Source organism: Embiotoca jacksoni, unplaced genomic scaffold (assembly GCF_022577435.1).
Source record: "Embiotoca jacksoni isolate LCO1_2020_lvr unplaced genomic scaffold, fEmbJac1.0.p SCAF_11, whole genome shotgun sequence".
Classification (NCBI taxonomy): domain Eukaryota; kingdom Metazoa; phylum Chordata; class Actinopteri; family Embiotocidae; genus Embiotoca; species Embiotoca jacksoni.
The window spans coordinates 8356688-8381475 of record NW_027185241.1 but is presented as its reverse complement, the minus strand read 5'-3'; the positions used below and the strand labels follow the sequence as shown (position 1 = coordinate 8381475).

Here is a 24788-nt window from a genome sequence, read left to right as displayed (position 1 = left end):
TGTGTTGTACATTGTCCACTGTCAGCTGTGTGGTTCCACAACAAGCATTGATCAGCCGGGAGGCTCCACATTAGTCAGTCAGCGTTGCCATGCGCTCCAAGGAAACTGCCCCCCTCCACCTCCTCTGCAGTCACTGCAAACAGATCAACTGACTGGCGCAGGCAGACCTTCCCAGGGAATCATTCATCCGCTCTGGGTGAAAACCGTCCTGTCTTTGCTGTGCAGCGGGACAGAGAAATGTTTTTAGAAGGTCGAGTTACATGCAGTTATATAAATGTTTATTTTCGGCATAAGAGGTAAAAACACAAGGGGTGGTCTGCAGAAGGTGTGATAATTGTGCACTAAGGTCGGACAGCAAACTGTAAAACACAGGAGCTATTAATGTTTATGCTCCACCCTTTAACTGATTACTTCTGATTGTTTCTAGTATATATTAGTAGGCTAATATATTTCTATATGTAACATATTTAAAAATACAAAGCAATGACCAAACCAAATATGAAAAAACACATTTCTGTTGTTTATTATTTTTGCCTTTGCTGAGTTAAACTGGTACTGTGTTATGCTGTAAGCTACACTGATTAAACCAGTAATGCCACATAAAATTGGAACATTTGCTGAACTTTTGTACAATTTCTAGGTAATTGTACTTGAGGATGTAGTCTACATGTTTTGTAATTTTATACTCTACCACTACATTTAAGTAACAAGCAAAGTCACCAGTGAAACTGCAGATGAAAATTTGACTTATGATAATTTTGTTAAATGAGGAGGTGCACTGCTATTGGTCCAGTTCCAAAATTTTTATCCAATACTATAATAATAAAACACTCCATTCTTGAAATGGAGTGTAAATCTTTACATATTAACTGCTTTTACTTCAATAAAGGATCAATCACTGCCATTATGTTACAAATAACCACAAGTAAAGGAACATATGTACCTATTAATATAAAAACAACAGTCAAATGTGAGCGTTAATTAAAGATCTGGGGAAACGACCTGTTCCTGCACCGAGTCTGACACATCTGTTAAGGCCATCAGTACCCCCCCCCCCCCCCCACACACACACACCCCACCCTCACCCTCCTTGTAGAGGAGCAGCTGTTTCTTTGCTCTGTCCGTCTGGTCAGTTGTTAACTTGGTGAGTCGGGAGCTAGACAAGTGCAGATGAGCTGGGAGCAACTGCTGGCCAACACGCTGCTCCCAGAATGTCTGAGGGGTTTCAATGGTGACAGATACAATGTGCAAGCTTCAGTCATTCTGTTGATGCAGTGAGTGGGGATGAGCTTTCACACTATCTCCTACAACACATATGCTCTCTCCCTGTCAGCACACACTTTCACTAGAAGTCAGCCTATATACCTTCGTCCATTTCAACATTCCCATACTCCCACTTGGTCAATTTATAGACCTTGACATGTGCATAATCCAGTGCTGAAAAACACCCAAAGCATGCATGCTCCCTTTTTGGACGGTATTACTCATGTATTGCTCCTCAGCTCGGCAACAGATTTAGATACGGATAGTGTTGAACCCTCTTCTTGCTCTTCACCTCGGACTGACCCAAACATGGCTTTTCCATGACTCTGCTGAATGCCAGCTTGAATAGATTTGGGATCACTTACGTATTGTTCATGTGGCAGGTTCATGTGGTCTCCATTATGCAGACACAAACCACTCTCCCCACACCTGACTGTCAAGGTCCTACACATTAGTGCTGACATTCCTGTGCACTATTAAACATAATATGACTTGTCTTCCAAAAACCTTGACTTTTCACCTGTGGCATCACATCATTTTTCCTCAGGCCCCCCACACCAGTTTTGGTGAATGCTGTAAAAGTTTGTATTTTCTTTAAGTGTGTTTGGCTTCAGCTCATTTGACATTTCTCTATATTATCTTTACATTCAATAACTGCAATGGCATGCCTGTATGCCCGTTGACCGTGGGCGTAACTCGGCACCGATTTCAAGAACTTACTCTCAGACCAGTGCCAGGAAGCTAAAAGGTATAAGCAAGCATTTGTTTGAAACTGGCGTGTGCCCAGCTGCCTTCCTCAATCTTCCCTCAGGTTTCCCTTGGTGACTCTTTGTGTGCAAGAGTGCAGCCTGAGTGTGTGCTGGTGTGTTTGCATGTGTTTACGTGTGTGTGACTGAGAGTGTGCGAGTGTGTTTAGGAGGTGCTGTTTCCCACAACCCTGATCTAATTCCGTGGTAACTCAATCTCCGTGTGATCGCTCCCCGGCGAGTGTTCTCCCACCCGTCGACAGTCTCTCTCTGGCTGGCTGTGTGGCTGAGTGTGTCTGACGGAGGCCGGCTCAGTCCCAATGGAACCTGCACCCCCTCCTCCCAACCTTGCCCCTCCTGCCTCCGTCCTACCCACCCTCCCATCAGGATTGATTTACTATGTCAACCGTTGGGGCTGTCGGCAGCAGCGACGCTCACAGCCGTGCCCTGCATCCTGTGTGCACACCATCCTGACATCTTATACCTGTCATTCAACAACTGCTGCTGTGAAGTTTGCATTTGTGTGTGTGCATGTGTGGGTGTGAATGGGGAGGGGTGGTCATCAGGGAGACATTTGAGTAGGTGAGATCATTTCCTTGCCCATGTTTTATTCAAATATGAAGAGGCTTGTAGAAATGTATAAACTTTGCTGCATATATACTTAAAGTGTGACATATTATGTAAGGCAGAGAAAATGCCACCCATGTTGGTCCTAAATAGGTTGTCCAACGGAGGGAAATGTCTCCCAGACAGCTTCCATGCAACAATGTTATCCTATAGGCCACAGCTTCCTGTCTGTCCCCTCTCTCCAGTCAGCACCCAGGCGCTATATTGGGCAGGGACCAGACCAGGCCTGAGACCCATTCCCATTGACTGTAATACTCCCGCCTTCTCATTCTTTACTTTCCTGTCTTTGTTGGCATCCATTCTCCTTGCGCTTTTTGGATAGGTAAAAGCAGTAAGGATATGTTGACTTCCTTGTTTCTTTGTTTAGCAGAAGTTTTTCGTCTTTCTTTTTCTTTTTACTGAGGACAGCTCCTCACACCATGATACTGACACCATGCAGGATTTGAACACCAGCTGCCAATTACAGGGCTTGGAATCAATTACAGGGCATGAACAGCATTTAGAAAAGATTCTGACAACACTTTGAACTCAATATGGACAACCGTATGTTGGATTGAAAGATGAAAAAAACAAACAGATGACCTAAGTCACTCCTGAATGAATAAAATCTATTTCAACATTTTCTCCACAATGGTGCACGCTCCAGCACAAAGGCATGTCACCATTATATTGTTCAAAAGGTTTACCAGTATGCTGCCCATTACCAGTTAACTTATGCAAGTTCACAATGGAGGGAAAGGCAGATCACAAGACTGGTTTCCAAATAAGCGCAACAGGAGACAGCACGTGATGTTCTCAGAGAAAGGAGGACCACAGAACAAGCTACTTTTAAGGCCACACATTGTGTTGCCACAGGAAAAACATTGTTTGCATATCAATGGAGTGTGTGCGAGTTTGTGTGTATGTGTGTGTGCTAAGGTGGAGGAGGGATTTGAGGCTCCAATTTAAATGTATCTCCTGGTTTAAAACTAACCTCAGACACTGGCCGTCTGAAGTATTAGGCAAGTCAAGCTGTGAAAAACTATCATGACTTCTTTCTGTGTGTGTGTGTGTGTGTGTGTGTGTGTGTGTGTGTGTGTGTGTGTGTGTGTGTGTGTGTGCGCGCGCGCGCATGATTGGTCTCTACTGGGGGGAATCTAGGTCTGTCTCTGAAGGTCAGCCATCATGTTATGAGTAACTTTTTGCATTACGTCAAACAACTAGTCCACATTTGTTCTGAGTTTTTATTTTCAGTTTTCATTTGCTTATGCAATTTTAAATACAATCTGATTAGCAGTAAAACCACTATTATTTTTTTTTTTTTATAGAACATAGAAAAAGCATAGAGCCAATTTATGGTGTGTCACAAGTTTATAAAAAAAAATGCTGTCTTTTTTTCAGAGCCGGCTCCTTTCCCAGTGGATGCTCTGTGCCAGCTGTCTGTTCTGCAGTAAAGTACTGCTTTCCCAAGCTCTGACCTGTGGGAAAATCTGTTGTGGCCAGTAATTGATTCCGCCCTGCCAGCCCCATTACTCTCCACTGCAGTCAAACTGCCAGTGATCTGCAGAAAGCCTGTTAGCACAACCCTTTTACTCTTTCTCTTTCGTGCCCCTCTCACACAAACATGCATCACAATCCCAGCAAGTCTCACTGTTAGTTCCATGATTATTTGTTGGTACATTATTTCTCAACCTATAATTCAAATAATTCAATGTCCATTTATTTTATTTTTCTCCATATTATCGTATAATTCCATATTAAGCTGTAATATCCAAATGATTATGTAGATTGTGTTCCCATTATAATTAAAAAATAATGTTGATTTTTTTTTTAAATTTTTTTTTTTTGTCCCTTACTTTAATTTTCTCCACATTTTAACAGCATTGCACTTGTTACATGCATGCACTTCTATTTAGTCCACGCTACAGCTGTATGTCTATTAATGCCAAGTTAAAGATAATCTGACTAGAGGCGAAACGTTAGAGAGCTATTGACAGATTACTGGGAAGATGTCACAGATATTGATTATCTCTGTCATTGTCTTGATTGTTTTGAAAAAGATCAATATGCTGGGTTTTTTTCTGATTTTTGGCCGTAGAGCTGCACGGTAGAACTCCCTAAATACCCCCCCGCCCTCAAAATTTGTCATGAAATATTAAGTGCAGTCATCTGCTGAGATGGTTGAGTTGCTTGTCACTGCCTAACATTTACCACATGTCTAAATAAAGGTAAGTGCTCCCCCTTCCAATTAATCTTCAATTAGGGGTTCTGCTCTGTGCCTTCGCATCTGTGTTCCCCAGTCTCGCACCAGCAGGTGAGGTATGGGGGGGACTGTGTGTGTGTGTGTGTGTGTGTGTGTGTGTGTGTGTGTGTGTGTGTGTGTGTGTGTGTGTATGAAGGGATATATAAGGATTATCAGGCTTTGGGGTGGGAGCACAGGAGAGTGATAAAAGCATATTTTCTAACATATTCACATGACAAATGTCATGCTGCTCTAAATGTATTAACGTGTTGCCACACTGATTACATGGCAACACTTTGAAGGACACATTATATTGACCCATAGAAAATAATTACTGCATGTGAGATGCAGAAATACATGAGTGGCCTCAAGCCGAGTGATTTATCAGGGATTCTCATGACTCTGGCAGGCTTTATATAACTACCAGCTGAGGGGTACACTTTCCCATGTTGTAAGGGGTCCAACGCGCTGCCCTCTAAGCACTGTGGCAGTTGTTTTTCAGACAAGAATTCCATCCCACTGTTGGCTGATCTAAGAGAGTATAAAAGAGGAGCAGAAAACTGTACAGTGTGCATCACTTTAGCTCCTGGTGAACCCTCCACCCACTGCACTCTGCACCCAGTGGCTGTGCCCCTGTGGGCAGCTCTCCCTGCACCTCTCCCTGTATTGACAGAACAAGCAGCGTCTCTGTGAGAGGCAGCCCCCCTCCCTCCCTCCACCCCATCCCTCTCCAGCCCCACCGTCGGTGTGCTGCAAACCAGAAGCCCGAGGCGCAGGGAGCGTGTGGGATGAAGGGATGCGAGAGAAGATCAAAGCAGGAAGCATGAAAAAGCTCAAAGCACACAAGCAGGAGGCACCTCCCTGACCTCTGCCACACACACACTCTTCATCCAGCCTGTGCAGAACGGTCGGCGCCCACCCTCTGGTTCCCCCAGCAGCCGTGTAAAAAGGCAAAGAGGAGAGGGCACATCGCTCAGGTCGTGTGAGCCTTTCAGCAGATGGTTTGGACCTGCTGGGAACCTGACCTAAAGGATACCCCTTGTTTCTCACTCCTTAAACTTCAACATAGCAACATATATTTTGAAACCTTTTCCTTTTTTATTAAGTGCAAAAAGCTTTTCTCAATAAATGTGTTTTCTTTAGGATGGTTCTGTATTTGTAGCTTTTTTTTTAATTGGCATTTTTGTGTCAGAATCTGATACAATGAGAGAACTGTTAAAGTAAAATGTATCTCAAGAAAATTATCAACAAAGCCAGTTTCATGAAAATGATGAGATGTTGTCTGTGGGTTTTGGTTCAAAAAGAAAAAAGACTATGGACATGTCTCGTCTACAGCACATGAAAGGGACTGCTAAAAGGCTTTCACAGATTTCTGCATGAAGGAAATTTATCCCTTACCTCGGGCAAAGGCTTACCCAGAATAGAAAAGACAGTTTAGGCTTAGAGGGAGGCAATACAATAAAATGTACTCAAACGAAATGGAGTAGTGAAAAAAATTTCCATGATCTGGAAATCCATTAAATTAATATGTTTTGTGTTTAATTTCTTGTATCTTTTGAGGTGCAACTCAGCTGCTAGATTCTCGGTGTCAGATCGAGTTCAACGTCAACATGATCTGCTGTGACCTCAATTTTACCTGCTGGCACATAAAGTTTGGGTTTCTAACAAGCCCAGTTAGATTTGCAAGCTCCTCCTTGGCCCTGAGGACCCTCTCTCCATTATTCATGAGTCCCCAGGTTGGACCCTGGGAACAAGCTGAACGAGGCCCTGTGTCAATACGAAACACTGGCCACCACAATGGGCTCTGCCTCCAACTACACTGTTGACAGACACCAACACAAAGGAGCTGAAAGGGGTCCCCCTCCGTTCTCACACACACTGAAGAATGAGTCAGTGTGCTGCCGCTCAGAGCTGTGTTTGTACAGTATATACAGCTTTTGTTCATGGCCACTGTTCTCCCATCAATGGGGGCTGAAGTGTTGATGAAAACCAGAAGGAAAGGACTTCTCTGTGGATGCCAGCGAGAGTTCATGTTCATTAGATGGGCTCTACGCCTGGATGGCACCTGTATGTGCACAGAGAAACCCCGGGTGACAGAACAACACGTAATCGGCTCATTGGATTGGTAAACAGCATTCCATGATATATCACAGCCCAGCCCGGTTTGATTATCACATCATTACTGTCTGTCGTTGAAGTTAATGAACAATTAATGCCTATGGGGCCTTGAAATCAAATATTGCAGTTATGTTATAGTCTTTCTATTTGGTATACATTGATTCTGGTATCTCTGGATTGATAGCAAATTTTCCAAAATACATCAACCACCGATCTGCCCTGATAGACCAGGGTAACCGGGGTTTCACAGATGTTACACCCATGGTCTTCGAGAGTGTAATTGATATGAACAAAGACAAGCATCCTCTCAAAGACGAACAACACCAGCACTCAATTATGATGGCATCAAAACTTTGATAACATAGTGACCCCAAAGAAAGAAAACAGTATCCTTCTGTGATGTCACAGAAGAGTAAGGCAGGATAAAAATGGAAAAATGGGCTCTTCTTGGACAGTTTGTTGCACCCATATCCACTGTCATCAGTTCAATGTAACCAAAAGAGCTTTTCTATTTCCGCTTGAACTATTTTCAGCTTGTGATAGAAAAAAATAGTTCTTGCAAGATACTCAATGTCACTATCTAAAACGGAAATAATCTCTTATCGCTGGTGTTAATCTCACACTATAGGACTGCATAGTTGTTCCTTATAAGGTTCATGCCTTGTGGACTGGCATTATTTATCTATACAGACATTACATGGTGCACATTTGACTCATCATAGGCTCATCTTCTTGTTTCAGATATTTGCAATCTCACTATTAAACCTTAACACTTTCTTCTGTTTAGAGGAGTGTATTATTAAACCATCACTTCATAACTTGTTGGTGGTGACAAATTCGTTTCAAGAGATTTTGTAAGGCCCCACTTTCCTCCCAATTTATGCCTGCAAGTCTTTTTGAAGACTCAAATGTGAAACTACTGAATGGTTGGATGCAGGCAATAGAGGATGCAACAGCTCAAGCCACAGAGGAGACATGTCACAGGGCCCTCATCTGATCTGAATCTGATTTGCTCTGATCATTTCCAATCATTTCTGTCTTGCTCTTTTCCACTTTGATCTTTTTCACGCCTTCATCGACAGAACGCAAGCTCTTATCTCCCCACAGATATGGTTTAAAGTGGAATAAATAAATGCAATGAATGAAATAAAATCACATCTATTAAGAATATTCTCATGAAAGTCCTTGAACCAGATGGGGATCGGTTGATTTATTTTTTGTGTGTTTTGTTTTAATTGGACCTCGACACCTGTCATTGGACATGTTTAGTATTTTGGGCTGTTTTTGTTAGGGCCCAAATACACAGCCTACTGTAGTGAATTACTAAAACCACTGGGGGGCAATGCATGACAGCCTACGATTTCTTTTGAATATTGAAAATACACTGCAAACGTATTGTAAATACAAAATATACACTATTAATCGAAAATATATGTAAAATGTGTAATGTCCTAAATGAAGAATTCAAAATTGTAAATTTAAAATCCATTTCAACCATTTTCGGCACACGTGTAGTTTGCCAGATAGAGAAACTCTAAAAATATGTGAACATGGCGTCACCTGCTGGTTAAATTATATATCACAATATCACAGTGAAAAGACTTACAGCTGGGTATTGTGTTGCATTTGTGGGAGTAGAAATTATAACATTTGAATGTAACACATTTCTAATATAAATCCTTTAGTAAGTAACATAGATTTCACATAAAAAGCTAAAACACTTAGATTTTTAAATGGTGTTTTGATAGAACTGAACTTTAAGACCTCCTAATTTTTCCATTTGTTGATATCTATTTTTTTTTTAATCCCATTTACTTGATTATAAAATGTCAATGATAAACTACAGTTTGGCTTGAGTGAGGAAGGGGAGGGAGTGAGGGAACAAGAGTTGAGTTCCTTGGCTCCTGTGTTATCTGTTTGAGTTAGACTCACATTATGACTTTCTTCTTGTCTGATACATCTGTTCTGTGCACACAGGTTATTACTGTTGTAGCACCTATTTTGCTTCTATAAAGATACAAAAATGCAACATTTCAGCTGTACTTCATGGCTGTTGCTGTTTATGTTTGTGTGTTTTTATTATTTGCATATAGATGAAAATGAGCAATGTCAATGTTATTCTATTTCTCTGAGTCAATAAAACACTTTTGAAAAAAAAAAAAAAAAAAAAAAAAAAAAAAAAAAAGTCAATGCACTATATGCCAGGCTCCTGCAGATGTTTTTGGCAATTTTGGTCAATAAAAGAGAAAAGATCAAATTTGCCTGCATCTTTTCTTGTGCAGGGCGATATGTAACCGCACACAAGTGCTGTAATTACAACATTTTCCCCCAATTGATGCTGAAGTCAGCATCCAGGGTGAACCTGAACACACATTTCACTCTTCCAACTCAGATTTAAAGACACGCCCCCTAATCCGATCATATCCATGACAACGTCAGCACCTGCTGTTGATTGGTTAGCTCTGAATCACGCACTTCGATCAGGCTAAATACTAGGCAATGTTCCCTGAGTGACAGTATATCGCCACTTCAACATCGTATCAGAAGATCCTGAAACATCTTTTGCTTTTGCAGCAGAACGGCGCTTCATCTTCATCATCATCATCATCATCATGGTTGAGCAGTTTGTGGCCACATGGACTCTGATATCCAGCGAAAACTTTGATGAATACATGAAGGCAATTGGTAGTGTTACATCTATTTATTTAATTACTGAGCGTAGTTTAATGTTACCAGATGTCTTGCTTGTGTGAACTGAGAGCCCCTGCGAGTCGTTCAGTTCCAGCCGAGCAGATCAACACTCTAATTCAGGTTCCTTGTGTTTTAAAGGTGTGAACTTTGCAACTCGCCAAATGGGCAACATGGTAAAGCCTAACGTGGTGTTCAGCGTGGGTGATGGAGGGCTCATTTTAATGAAGACTGAGAGCACTTTTAAGTCCACAGAGATCAAATTCAAGCTGAATGAAGAATTTGATGAGACGACCGCCGACGGCCGAATGGCGAAGGTAGGTCATTTTCTCAAACAGCCTCATTCTACAGACAGGATTATGGGTATTTCTGAGTGCTCAACTTTTTTTTTTTTTTTTCTCCTCCCCAGACCACCATGACTTTTGAAAATGGCAAACTTGTGCAAAAGCAGACCTGGGATGGGAAGACAACAACACTGGAACGAGAGATTCAAGATGGAAAACTAATAGCTGTGAGTATGATTTGCAATTAAGACAGTAAGCATGTTTTCATGCTTTTGCTCTTTTATGTATTCTCTAATTGCAATGAAAAGATGTTTAACATTTTAAACCTTGTCTCAACAGAAATGTTTCATGGATGACATTATTGCTGTGAGGACCTATGATAAGGTGGCTTGATACCTTAAAAAGTTGTTGTGCCTTGACTTCTGTTCCATTACCAACAAACCAAAGGCACTGAAGCATTGCCAAATATGCAAATAAAGTCTGAACTATGCAATCTGTGAATTGGTTGTCTTTTGGGTGCACACATTATTTGGGTCAAAAAAAAAAAATTGTGATCTTGCATACTTGGTGTTAAATGCTAATCACGGCTGCTTTGACCTTTTTAAGTCATGTGACGACTCTAAGTAGAAAATGCATTTGGTGCAGCATATCTGCTCACGTCAAACGAAACTCACTTTGAAACAGCGCTTTTTCAAATCCTAAAATGACTTTAAAGGTAATAACTTGCAGTCAAAAAAAGATGCTGAGCTTATTCCACAATGTGAGCATCATGGTTTGAGTTGTAATGCCTTTTGATCAGTATTTCATAGCTCTAATATGTCTTGGAGACCATGGCCAGCTGACAGTTTTAAAACTTGGGTAATGTATATTTGGGGAAATGCGTAAAACGTTGGATTATACATTGCAAGATTGGTGATTGGCTGAAAGACGTTATTCTATTCAGTGTACAAAGGCCTTTTGTTGAAATGAGGAAAGACAACATGCCCTAATATCAGAGCAGCCCTCTTATGACTGGGAGGTGGGAAGACGAAATCCCTGCTTGGGTTTAGAGCAGTGACCTCTAATTGTACAGGCCTCTTGTCTTGGATGCACAGACGTGGCGTTAAAGCAAGTGCAAGTCATTTTGTTTTAATTAGGGCAGTAGGTTGAGGCCTAAATCCTCCAAAAGCTTTCCAGGCTGTGGTGAATGACCGTGACCCCAGGTGGTGGTCGAGAAACAATGAGTAAGACAAGCTGATTCCTTGTGTTGAATACCACATTATATAAGACCATGCCACATGTTCACGAATGTTAAATCAAGTGTTTGTACACTGGGAGCATAATGTTTTTGAACATTTATGAGAAAATGTCAGTTTTGTGTATTTTATTAATGCACATGATCAAATGCGCATAACTGGGGGTTTAAATTAATACTTGAGTTTGTCCCAGCTCATTTAAAATGTTTGAATACCCCATTGTTAAGGATTAATCTTAGGGTAGTGTGTGGGTGCGGGATTTAAGAAGAGTTCCTTTGAAATGGTTTTAACCCTTTAAACACAATCCCACCATTGGCTGGCAATTTTTTTGTATTGTTCTTATTCAATTTAATAGTTCCTTTGTTAAATGTGAAAGGACGTAAATGCTACATATATCCAATTGTTTAATCTTTGTGACATTAAAGGCAATTAATCTATTGGTTCTAATGGATTAGGCATTAAATCTGTTACATCAAAAATAACTCATTGATTCAGATGTTACAAGGTCCTAAAGAGGTTTCTCAAACTGCTTGAATGCAAAGCTTCAACCAGCAAATGTTGGCAGCAATAAATAATAAAAACGATTAACCAAACAATGCTGCAATTATTTATTAATCCTCAACTAATCACTTAAATGCTCAATAATACTGTATTTTATGAATGCATGCGGGTTTATCTAAACAAGTCCAAAAGTAAGATTCTGAATTGTTTGGCTGCAGTACTTGCTAATTTGAGTTATTACATAATATGAATTTGAAAACCCTAAATGTCATAATCACGGCAGCATCTACCTTGCAGAAAATGCCGCCTCCTGGTGGCTGATTCTTGTAAAGACCAAGATTGGACGGTACCACTATATCTTGAGAAGGGGGATGGACATTTTATTGTGAGACAGACAGGAGTTTTATGAGAGTTTTCTGTTTTAAATAAGTAATTGTTTAATTCATTTTAGGCTACTACCACTTCCAAAAACAATGTTTTTTTTGTGTTTTTTTTTCAAAAACAATGTTGTTGTTGTTGTTTTTTTTTTTTTTTTAAAAAAACGATAGCTTGTCTTCGTTTAGCTAAATCGACCCCGAGTGACGTCGGACGTGACGTAGCGCCATCAAACATGGCTGACAAAGAAAACAGAAGTATGGAAGTCGATAAGGGAAGGGATAAACCTTTAGCTGACCAAGTTGAGTCACTCGGTGACGACGTAACCCAAAGAACAGACAGCCAGAACAATTCTGAAAGCAAGCAAGACGCTGTTGAAAGCCGCGACACAGCGGAGTACTGCGAGAAGCTGCAGGCATGGATGTGGCACTACTACACTGGATACGTGAACTGGCAGAGCTGGCTGGCGGCGTCAGCCATGTCCTACCCGTGTTATTTACAGCCGGACAGCGGGACGTCCACGGCGCTTGATTTCAACTCCCAGAACTGGTATAACGGGCCGCTCGGTGTCCCGTTGTCGCCTTATCCGCCGGCGGTCACCTCCCCGGGCAGCCGCGCAGGTGAAGCCGCCGGCGGGGCTGCTGTGGCCGCTCAGCCGCAGGAGAACGGAAACGCACCGAGAGCAGGTAAGAGCCGCATCTCTTGTGTTCACCGCCGAACCGTCTGCAGGGTGTCAGAAATGTGAGTCCACGACTTCACGTGCTGCATATGGATGGACACAAGTATATGGACACACCCCATGTCCACATACTTTTGTGCACCTCTGGTCTTGGACTGTTTTAAGGTTTTGGGCCAGATTAACTTTGCACAACTGAGAGAAAACATGCTTCTACGATAGACACCCAGGGTACTGTAGTATTTTTTTTATTTTTATTTTTTTAAAGCACCGATAGCTTCACTGAAAGCTTTTTTTTTTGTTTACCAGTGTTTGGTGATCATTATTTTTTATTGCAGGCATTGATTTTTTTTTTTAAACATGTGTTGTAATGACAACAGTACAAAACAAACGAATAAATACATGGTTTTTTTTAGTCAAAAAACTGCTCACCACTCCCTGCCTGCTACCGCATCACCTAAACCCTCCAGAAACCACAAGGAAAACCCTGTGCAGTGATATTATAGACTATACTGCGCTTCTATTTCTGTGGCAACAGTTAAAATAAAGTGACAAAACCTCCGTGTAAGGCTGGACGATATGGACAGAATCAAATGTCACAATATTTTGGACCGAAGGTTTTGAAATGTGGTTTTGAAACACTTTTATGTTTTTCACCAGGACGGGAGTACAACATTCCTTCACCTCTCCAAAGACTAATGGCCGAGATGGTGGATTTCTTCATATTGTTTTTCGTCAAAGCAACCATAATCATCAGTATTATGCACCTCAGTGGAATCAAGTGAGTCTGTTAACTTTATGTTATTAGTGGGGGTGAAGTGACAGTGAGGCCCATGTTTTTTGATTCCTTTAAAAAAAACAAAGACAAACTATAATCAGAAAAAAAAAGCACTCCTTGGAATAGTATATTTCTCTTTGCCTTTCAGAGATGTTTCCAAGTTCGCCATGCATTTCATTGTGGAGGAAATAGATGAAGACACGTCGATGGAGGAGCTACAGAAAATGATGCTTGTTGCCCTTGTGTACCGGATATTAGTGTGTTTTTATGAGGTGAGTGCTCATATACAACTTTACTGTGTACTCCGTTATTATCAAACATCTGAAATGTGAGGTAAAACAGTGGTATCGGTCTGAAACGTCCACTGTTCATCTGTAAATGGTGGAAAAGACACCACACAGTTGCGTGACGTCTCCTTCACCTTTCTCCATGTAGATCGTGTGCATTTGGGGAGCAGGTGGAGCCACTCCAGGGAAGTTCCTCATCGGACTCAGAGTTGTTACATGTGACTCATCAGTTCTGGTTCAGCCTAACAGGGTTCTTATAGTGCCAGCTACTAATGTCTCTCTGTCTGCGTGAGTAGTTCATTTTAAAGATCATATTTCAGAAGTTTCGTAGCAAACGTAACCGGAAAAGTGCCTCGCATCGTGTTAACAGAGCCTCTGTCTCTTTACAGATCAACTGTGCGAGCCTTGAACAAGAACTTTTCAATTGCCTTCTTTTTCCCAGCCTTCATCACACTTCTGTTCTTCCAGCACAACAGGACTGTGTATGACATGGTGGCTGGTACAATTGTTGTCAAGCGATCCAGGGTCAGATGACACCGAAGTTCACAGAAGAGAATCCGACAATAACTTTGAGCAGGCACAGAGTGATGCTTTCTGCAGAACTCGCGGTATCATCCGATCACAGCAGAATTAAGATGGTCGCAGAGAGTTGGAGACACATCAGTATGAACTATTTCAGTTCACTACTGCTTGGGTTTGATCTGTTTATGACACACACTGTATTTCTGCATGTGTATCTACATGCTGATTTCAGAATCTGTTCCTGTGCTAAGTCTCAGTTTTGACCACAGGAAAAATGATGGTATGCTATCTGTTTCATGAACACAAGATTTGCCTCTTTTTTTTTTTTTTTTTTTTTTTTGAACTCTCTTGTAGATTAAGGGTGAATCTCATTTATCACTCAGTATTTAAGTAATCACACATTTATGAGATGATACCTTCTGTATCTCTTTGTATTTAATATTCGTATTATTACGGTTGTGTTCTTGGACTTTACATATTTTGATTTTTTTTTTTTTAATGTTTGTCACTGGGAGTGACGCATGACATTCACCTATTTCGGCGGTTGAAATCTTCCGGTTTAGAGGCACATTTATGTTTTGAAGGGAAATGTAAATCGAGAAATGATCTTCCTTTACTCTGACAGCATGTGTGTGACTGAAAAATTGACTTATTACACATTTTATGTGATTAACTGTCTTTTTGCATTGAAGAAGATTAAATGAAACCCCCACTGATTCCCTGCATGTTTGACATGTTTGTCTTTTAGCTCTTTGTCCACTCTTTTATCATTCTTACGGTACAAATTAAGTGGCATCATTATGTTATACTTTAGGCCCTTAATGTACCATTTATGCAATGACGGGTGCATCAATAATTTTTTGTTATAAGTACTGATTTTATTTTGTATATCAAGAGTTAATTGAGGAATATTTCACACATCCTTCAAACTCTGAGTTAGAGATGCAGAGACGTAATAAAGGAAAAATCTGAATACATGAGTAGAGAAACTATGAATGTAGAAGCTTCCTGCAGGGTCACCGGAAAGCTTGATGAGTAAAACGTGACTCATACCTTGTGGCCTTGATAGTCACCAAATATCAACCAAAGTTGTGTGGGAGATTTTCGATCTAGTTTGGAGACAGTGCTCTGTTTCATCATGGTTAAAACACCAAATAAGCACATACTATCTTCCAAAGGTCTCAATACGAGTTTTAGTGTCTGCAGATGCCCTGAAATTGTGCATTTGCCCTAACCACTTGATTAATAAGCAAGTTGCATTGGTTGTGTTTTATTTCACAACACAGGGTGTTATTATTATACGGAATGTTCATTCTAATGAGATCTCACATATATTACCCTAAATATGAAAGATCAAGGGTGAAAGAGATTGAGACAATTCATTGGATCATTTTCTGCTGCGTAATGTAATGCTGTGAAAACGTACATGATAAATGTATTCCAATCTAATTTCCTCGAGAACAGATGCTGGGTAGACATTTTTCCAATTATATAAGTGATATAAATGACAGCAAAATTTATCATAATGAATTAATAACCTTGTAACAAAAATCATAGAATTCTTTAATTCCATTTTTCTGTTGAGATAGGATGATAATCATTTTTCTTCGTTATGGGAGTTTAGCTCCACCTAGTGTGAATTTGTTGATCATGCAGCCATCAGTTCTGCCTGGGTAGATGTATGATGGAGAATAAGTTCCACTGCACTGTAACATGCATGCAATAATATGCTTGCTTGCAATATTTCAAACTAACATTTTTCCATGTGGGATCCTCATTTACCATCACCAGCCAATCCCTCTGTCTGCCCATGACACGAGCCTTTTCTAAACGTAAGAAACATCTCGAATCAACTTGTTTCTGAGACATTTCTTCCATCCCTAGAGTTTTCTGACACATCACATACTCTATACTCGGAGGGGACTGTGGAAGCTCTTGTTGTTGGCAAGACTGTTGACATGGTGAATGTGTTGGGCTCACTACACTAAGTGGCAGCTTCAGCTGACTGCCACAGATGGTACTCCCAGATTACAGAGTGACCCCCCCCCCCCCCCCCCACCACCACCACCACCATGCGGCTGCCATGCCTCCTGCCATAGACGATGCAATAATAGGCCCACAACTCGTGAACGGCTTCACTAAGGGCCAGAAAGTGTGGGCAGATACTCCCCACCACTATTACTGTACTGTATATTGATGAGTGAGTGCAGCTCAATTTGGAGTAGAGGCATGTTTGTAACCTATTTTTGTCCTGACACACTCTGGGTCGTATCCAATAGAGGGAGATTTTAGAAAAGCAAGGGGACGTTTATCACTAAAATTAATCACAAACCCTTATGTGAAACTAAGTGATGCTTCAAAAAACTCTCAACCATTGCTGGGAATTAAACATTAGAAATCAGTTACTGACATATATGTAAATCATACTGACGATCATCCTTAATTCTATAAATGGGAATGTAGCACAAATAACGGGAGTGCAGGAAGTGATCCCGGCTGAGGCGGACTTTGTTAGAAGCTAGTCATCAAATTCAATGGTTAAATTATTTTGTTCTTTGTTTACTTGTATATCAGAGACATAATGGAGGGAGAGGAGGTAAGCTGTTCTCTGTGCAAAAGCATTGCATCTGCATTATTCCTATAGTATTTTCCCTATTTTCTCTGTCATATGTTGTTTGATGCCACGCTTGATAATTCTAGTTCCTTGCTGCCACATGGTATGCCATACGGTGTCGAGTTGATGCAGTGTCCAGCCTAAGTTCCTGCCACCTTTCTGTCTCAACAAGGGAGTCATCTACAGGCATCATGCCGGGCTCACAGCTTTCTGTCAGCCATGTGTCTGCGTCTGAACACAGCCATGTGAAGGCCAGAGGGATAAGGTAATCAGTCTAGGCTCCACTGGAATTAAAATATTCTTTGTGAATGATAAAGTCTGTGTCCTTAAAGTCATGATTTGCTTAATTATGCCTCCAAAATGACAGGTGGCTGCTGTTCTTTAACACACACGCACACGCACACACACACACACACACACACACACACACACACACACACACACACACACACACACACACACACACACAGACACACACACACACACACACACACACACACACACACACACAGCACCTGAATGAGGCTCCAGGTGTTTTGAAGTCGTGGAAAGGTGCTGTGGGCTTGAAATACTGCTCGCTGTTGTTTGTTGCAGTTCCTCCCAGTGTGTCTGTGCCTGTTGGTATTCCTCTCGAGTGGAGTCAGTAATTACAGGCTGGCTGGGTTCTGCCTGAGTGGAAAGGGCTGCTGATGAAGAGGAGACCTGTTGACTGTGAAGGGAGATGAAAGCTTGCTCTAACGAGAGATGTCGGGCGGCAACACACAATATGCACACATTCAGGCACATGTAAAATTATTGTTATTCTTACATGGACATACATGGACAGAATTAAGTCAAACACAGTGTTGAACACAAACTGATTGGCAGATCATTTTGTTCAATCATTTACTTGATTTGATTTTTTTTCTGCCTTTTAGATTGTTGGATTTCCTTATTTTACTTTGAAATCATTCACCTCTTGTTTCTTTACTTCCGGGTCTTGTGTTTTTCCCTGCCAGGTCTTGTGCTCATCTGTCTGTGCCTGTGTCATTAGCCCCCCCCCCATCCCTCAGTAACCAGATTGATGCATGTCTTTGTTCTGCTGTGACAGCTCATTGCTTTCCAGCTTGTTACTCTCCCCATGTATGAGGTTTTTGCTTTTTTTGCCTGTCCTCCCCGCCTTTTCTATAGCCTTATATATGTTCTCTTTTTGGATAAAGGAGCTTAGTCTAACATTTGTTGGCACATAAGTATATTTTACATCTTTCTCAAAGCAGATTTACAGAATATTTTATATCAATCAGAGTTGCCACTTGTTCTTGAGTTGCTGGAATGTTTGGGAAGCACAATTCTGTTTGCTGTATTGTCTAATGAAATTTGTTGGATATTGTGAATATTATAGTTTCACAATCAACCACATTTTATGCAACTCACATTTTTATGATTAAATTATGCTATAATTCAACACTGCTACATAATCCTAAAAGGTAAGTCAAGAAGAGGGTCTATCAAAAAGTCGTACAGTTAACACAGCCCCTTAGTCAAATCAGCACTGTACTATTTGGAGTCATTACAATGTGAATAAATTATGAATGAACTTGTTTTCCAGGATTGTGGAAAAAAGGAACAAGTATGATATAAATAAACTAATTTTCCTGAATAGTACATTGCCGGTGCTGGAGTTCATTTTTGTGTTTTAAAAATGGAATATGAAGCGAGTACAAACTCAGGATGAGGGATGTAAAAGCACAAAGAGAGACTGTGAGTGTGTTGAAGTGGAGCGGTACAGCATTCATACCATTTTTCTATGATATAACTGCAGCTTTCAGTGTGTTTGTGTTTTGGAATACGGCAGATTTCTGCTTTAGGCAGATAGAAGCTTGAGTTGTCAAGACAACCCTGGATGCTGCATTATTCAGAAATTCAGCCTTTTCGCTCTTTCTTGGGTTAAGGGAACACACAAATGTAAACTTGTTGCGTGTTTGATGAGAAACTAAAGAGTAGAAAATCTGTCTGGCTCCAGGTGGCCCTGGTAAAGCACCCGTTACTTATTTGTGACCTCATCACTGCATCCTCCCTCATGTCAAGAGAGACTGTGCTCACCACTGAAATAAGGAGTCCGGTTGAAATCTGATTACACTAACAGGAAGCGTCTGCACCTGTTTACTCTGAGATAATTCATGTGATTTGTCGGGGCTGCCTTTAAATCACAGCCTATTTTATCTAAATTGTATTTATTGAACCTGTTCATCAGTTCAAAAGAACATTAAAGCGTACATACTTCATATTTCTAGTTTGTAGAAAACCAAAGTAGAGTGTCCTATACTTTTATGGCTTTGCATAAAATTTGTGACAATAATTAACACTCAGCCTTAAATTACATAAGAGTAAGAGTTTACAACTTACCCAAATGTGATGTTTTGATAAAGTTACAGATTACTGCCTTTGAGGCAGTGTAAAGTAGGAAAAATGATATTTACTTTTCAAAAAGATTTCAATATAATACCTGGTAATATATTGTCTTAGTTTATTATTTTGCTCATACTCATACAAACAAATTCTTCAGTATTTATGTAATCCTCTCATTTGTTACATATTAGTCTCTGTATATTGTTGGAAAATGTAAGTAAAGGATTCATAGGGGGAAAAAATACTAATATTTGGAAGTAATAACAATACGTGTCCACAGCATCTATCCAACTCTGAACTGCAGCTCACATTAGGTGGAGCCAGTAAAGTGCCCTCTGTCATGTGAATGTGGTATAGCATCTACACTACGGTGGGTGGGAGGAGTAGGCAGGCTTTCACTGAGGTCACAGAGGTCACAGAGGTCATTTCAGTGATGGTCGAGTTCCTCACTTCAGTATCCAAAAGTGGCACTTATAACAGAAGAAACAGCATGTATCCACGTGGTAAGTTGAGCTCCGTCATGATATACAGTTATTAAATGTAAACAGATAATATTATTAAGAAGGTTCTGGCTCATTTGTCTTTCTTGTCTGGTCTTATAAACCACACAGCAAATCTCGTACCAAGATCTTTGGAAACTATGGTTAAAAGGCAACAGTAGCTTTGTTCCTGGCTCCACATTGTGCTCTTTTCTTCTTTGTTTTTACACTATTTGGTGTCTTTCTGATTCATTCGGTTCATGTGCTTGAACAAACCCTACTGGCTTCCTTCAGTGGCTGTATTCCTCCTCCACAAATCACTCCCACCCAATCCTTTAGTTGCCTAAACTATGTTCTGGAGATGTGCGTAAGCAGTGGCTTGCTATTTTCAGCTGAATGAAAAGAGTCTTGGCACTTGGACTCGGGATGAAATCTGTTTTGTTCTGCTGAATTTGGCTTCCACCACATGCACAGTATCTACATGAAACAGAGTTAAAGAATCCAGTCCAATGGTGTCCTACAGTAAAACCACAGCCATCCGACTGAGACGCGTAACTTTTAAGTAATCTGTTAAAGGAGTCTGCTGTCCTTAGCAACATGAATACTCGTGTGTTATTCTGAGCAGAGAAAACATGTTATTTTATGGCTGATTTGTTGGCAAGATGTCTGTAAAAATAATAATAGTAATGGTAATCATTCTGATGTAACAGGTTGATTAAATGGTTGTTGGTCTACTCCTCCACATCAAGCATGCACTGCCTTAACTATGAATCATATTGTGCTCTTGAATGTTTTAAAGGGAAAAAAATTCAGACTCTGAATTAACAAAGCATTTCCTAACTTGGGCTTTTTAATGCAAAATGAGAAAAGATTACATCATGGTTCATTTTTGGAGGCTATTTTCCTCAGATCTCTGAGGGACTGTCACATTATAATAACTTTAAAATAAACTGGACACTTACATTTCTCAGATTTCAGCGCTTCAACCTCTTGCTTACACCTCATTCTTTTCATCTCTACATATGCAAGGACTCTGTTCAAGGTCACTCTGAACTCTTGGCAGCACGCAACAATTGCTCTATTGTAATTAAACCAGGGATTCAGTGATAAACTCCCCCAGAAGCCCAAAGTGAACAAATGTGCTCATCAAAACAGTGAAAACTGAGTAGATTTAATATTCACACACCTCTCACAAGAGCACGCACTCAAAGCGAGAGGTGAGGTCAGTATCACCTGCCTGGTGGATTTGCTGTCCCTTTGCTCTTTTCATTAACAACTGAATTCACTGGCTTTCAATAGGCTCTTTCAGCGTGTCATGGTACACCACCATTGAGCTACAGCCACGTTGCCACCCATCTTTCTTAATGGGGACTGGAGACCGTGGAGCTGCCTTGTTGCCATGGCAGCAAGCGCTTTCACATTCTCCCCACATAGCGTGGAGTATGCATGTTGTTTCTTCCAAACTAGAGCACGCAACAGCAGAGACAGGTCTGCTCTCAGACAGGACCGAGCCAGGGTTATTTACCTCCCGCTCTGATACCAAATGCCCTCCTAATCCCACTGCCCACACTCCACTTTCCATTCTCTATATTACCAATGCATAGCATTTCCCTGTGGCTGCTCTCTCACACTGAACTTTGCTCCATGTAATTTTTTTTAATATTTCTTACAGATTTGTTGTTAAATGGTAAATGGTCTGTACTTGTATAGCGCTTTATCACCTTTCGGTCTCAAAGCGCTTTAACATGGTTTTCCCATTCACCCATTCACACACTAATGAGACAGATCACCATGCAAGGTGCGATCAGGAGCACATTCACACACCGATGGTACACCACCGGGAACAACTTAGGGTTCAGTGTCTTGCTCAAGGACACTTAGGCATGTGGACAGGAGGAGCTGGGGATCGAACCACCAACCTTCCGATTAGTGTGCAGCCCACTCTACCGTCTGAGTCTGAGCCACAGCCTCCCTTGTTATTCTTCACAGAGTACTAGTAGAAGTGAGGGGACTAGTTGAACTATACCTTGGGTTTCTAAGTGGGGAGGCAGCAAAAAAAAATAAAAAAATCAAAAGCTGCTTTTATTTGTAATTTTGAAAATTTGTATATCTTATAATAATGAGTAGCCCTGTGATTGACCTGCAACCTTTCCAGGATGTGCTCTCGTCCTATCCCCCAGATTCAGCTGTGATTGACTAGAGCCCCCTGCAAGCCTCTGAAGCATAAGCAGATATAGCTCGGGGATAAATGGATGGATTTATATGATAAACAGTTTGAGGGAATATTTCATGTTTCTACATACAAACCGTAATACAGCCTCTCGTGAGCTATTCCCCCTGCTCGAAGGTGAATATGGTTTAATCCAAACCAGACAAACCCATCTCGTGTTAAAATACTGTAATAATGCTGATGCAGTAAATCTTGCTGTTTGAGAAGTTAGAATCCCAGGGTGTGAAGAATTTACTACTTTTTTTTTCTTGGAAAATTACTGTACACAATTAATCAATTATCAAAATGGTTGTCAAATATTCTCTGTTGATCAACTAATGGATTAAACAACTAATCATCTCATCTCTATAAAACAGTAATCCTTTCACAATGTAGGGGGCAGAATATTAACTATTTCTCATGCTCTAATGATCTAAAGATGACTAAAGAAGAAAAACATTCAGAACCACTGCACTTACTAGTGTGCACTTGTTGATTCAATTATTTACAGGCGTTACCGAAAAGGAGACGGGAGTTCAATGAGGCTTCATAATTCAGTGCTAAAAAGAAACTTAACTAAGCACTTTACTGAATTACAGCTCTGAAGTATTTGCACTTAACTTAATTTTAAATGTTAAGGCTACTTTTTGAGTGCTTCCTATACTGACACATTAGAACCAGTATTTTTGTATAACTCCTTAAACACTAAAATTATGAATGAAGTAGGATAATTACTGCAAAAGAAAGCACACCATGGGAAACAACCTTCTATTTCCCAAATGTGACTATTTGCATCATGCAAGCTTGCCTGCACTGTGGTTTTGAGGATCAGTGTTGCATGTCTGGACATGTCTTCTGCATTAGAGGACTCAGTTATCCCCAGTAAGTGTATGGTGAAGATGCGGCACAGATGCTTGGATAATTGTTTGCTTGACACCCACCAGTTTCAAGGTAATATGATTCATCTTTTCAGATTTGTATGAGGCTGTGGAAAAAGACAGATCTTGAAACAGTTCCTCCGGAAGTTGAAGTGGAACTTGCGTTATAGTTTTGCCGTGAAGGTCATGCAATGTTATAACCTGCAGCAACTTGAGTCCACTTGAGTTTTCATGGTGTTTTCTTGCTGAAAGCTACTGTGTGTGAGTAAAAGTGGACACAGACAGGCAGTGTGTGGAGACATCTGTGTGTTTAAAAATGAAAGAATGGAAGCATGATGCAGTGATTGTTTGTTTAAACAGCACTGGCTGCTGATGCAAGACCTTCAACCATTCATTACTTTATTTCAAGTAGCCTATATATACTTGTATTACTACTTCTACTTTGGGGATTATCAGTTTTCAGTAGCTAATGTTTGTAAAATGGCATAGATCTTGTTATTATTTGGAGCACTCCCTCTCATTGTGTGCACTTGCTCAGGAATGTAACACTTGTATCATAGTCTGTAGTTGTATGTTAGGCTAGGTTAGGTAGTTACTTATTAATCCCCAAGGGGAATTTCCCCCCCCCCCCCCCCCCCCCCCCCCCCCGCTACAGCAGCATACAGGAAAGCAATAAATAATAATAAAGTAATAAAAAGCAATAAAATAACAGTAAAAAAATATTAAATATAAAATGCACAGTATATACAGTACAGTATATATATATATATATAGTTTTTTTTTTATATATATATATAAACAACCAAAAAACACAACAAAATGTGTGTGCTCAAATTTAAAAAGAAAAACACATGCAAATAGGCCAGCAAAACCCCTCTGTCAGGTTGGACCACAAGAATCAGTATCCAATAGATTTCATTATGTAAAAATTTCAATAAAGACTCAACATTGTTGATCTGTGTTAAAGACATTCCCTGCACACACATGCAGGAGGGGGGTCTTTGATCGAGCTCCAAACAGCAGGCAGATTTGATTCTCACTCTTGATCTTCTCTGTAAAGTGAACATTTTGCTTCGTGCAACTCAAACTGGATTTGTGAATCCTCAGAGGGAAGCTTATTTCAGCTCACTTGGTTCAAATGAATTCCGACCTCCAATTTAAAGTGAGCCATTTCCAGACAAGGAAGACGCAATCTCTTGTAGGTGCCCTCATGCTTCACAGTGGGGTTCTGTCATGTTGCTCTCTGTTCCCTTGCTGTGGGGAGGGTGTAGCTCCTGGGGTTTACTTTAGCTTGGCAGTGTCTTTGTAGAAATATGAGTCACAGTAGGAAGATGAGGCAGTAGCCCCTTGACAAAGAAGACATACAGCACATGTTGTTGTTTTTTTCTGTCAGGTGCAACAGCTGGGGAAACACATCTACAATGCATCTGCATGTGTGATATTGTGGTCATTTGTATCTTGTCTTCCAGCTTCTACCTGCATTTGTATTTATAGTCTTTACAAAACAAGTACACTATGTTCAACACCTGTGATTTTCAGTCACAGACTAGTTAGAGAGAGGTGGGTTGACGAATAAAGAAAATATTCCTGTTTTTTAAAAATAATTTTCAAGGAGCAACTTTTCTATATATGCAGCTGTACAAAATTACATCTGGCTATGCTTATAACACCTCTTCTTCTGGGATACATCCACTGGAAAGTTTAAAATCCCCCCTCCCAAGAGCCTTTGTGAGTGTGATACTATTCACTCAGCTTGTTGCAGCAGCAGTGTTATGTGACTTGTTGAATTTATTGCCTTTCCCCCCATCCGCAGCATAGGAAGAGCGGACACACTGCTTGTACTCAACTGCAGAGGAGCACATAGCTGGCTGGCCTTGTCCTAAGGTGCCTGTCTGCAGC

The 24788-nt window shown here is 40.6% G+C and overlaps 2 protein-coding genes across 2 annotated transcripts; both read left to right on the top strand.

Moving 5' to 3' along the window:
* The first annotated feature begins 9423 nt into the window (after positions 1-9423).
* On the top strand, positions 9424-10425 carry fabp4b (fatty acid binding protein 4b). Its single transcript, XM_069139485.1, has 4 exons — positions 9424-9660; positions 9805-9980; positions 10073-10174; positions 10287-10425. The coding sequence occupies exons 1-4, from the start codon at positions 9588-9590 to the stop codon at positions 10338-10340; spliced, it is 405 nt and encodes a 134-aa protein (XP_068995586.1). The 5' UTR covers positions 9424-9587; the 3' UTR covers positions 10341-10425.
* A 1867-nt stretch (positions 10426-12292) lies between these two features.
* On the top strand, positions 12293-15044 carry LOC138192216 (protein FAM8A1-like). Its single transcript, XM_069139473.1, has 5 exons — positions 12293-12744; positions 13395-13515; positions 13661-13784; positions 13948-14087; positions 14189-15044. The coding sequence occupies exons 1-5, from the start codon at positions 12294-12296 to the stop codon at positions 14331-14333; spliced, it is 981 nt and encodes a 326-aa protein (XP_068995574.1). The 5' UTR covers position 12293; the 3' UTR covers positions 14334-15044.
* Positions 15045-24788: the final 9744 nt, after the last annotated feature.

Bases quoted from the DNA above. Each gene is read 5' to 3' on its own strand.
- fabp4b (XM_069139485.1), top strand. From the start codon at position 9,588: ATGGTTGAGCAGTTTGTGGCCACATGGACTCTGATATCCAGCGAAAAC. The intron at 9,661-9,804 runs GTAGTGTTACAT...TGTGTTTTAAAG, and splicing joins TGAATACATGAAGGCAATTG to GTGTGAACTTTGCAACTCGC. The intron at 9,981-10,072 runs GTAGGTCATTTT...TCTCCTCCCCAG, and splicing joins CCGACGGCCGAATGGCGAAG to ACCACCATGACTTTTGAAAA.
- LOC138192216 (XM_069139473.1), top strand. From the start codon at position 12,294: ATGGCTGACAAAGAAAACAGAAGTATGGAAGTCGATAAGGGAAGGGAT. The intron at 12,745-13,394 runs GTAAGAGCCGCA...GTTTTTCACCAG, and splicing joins CGGAAACGCACCGAGAGCAG to GACGGGAGTACAACATTCCT. The intron at 13,516-13,660 runs GTGAGTCTGTTA...TTTGCCTTTCAG, and splicing joins ATGCACCTCAGTGGAATCAA to AGATGTTTCCAAGTTCGCCA.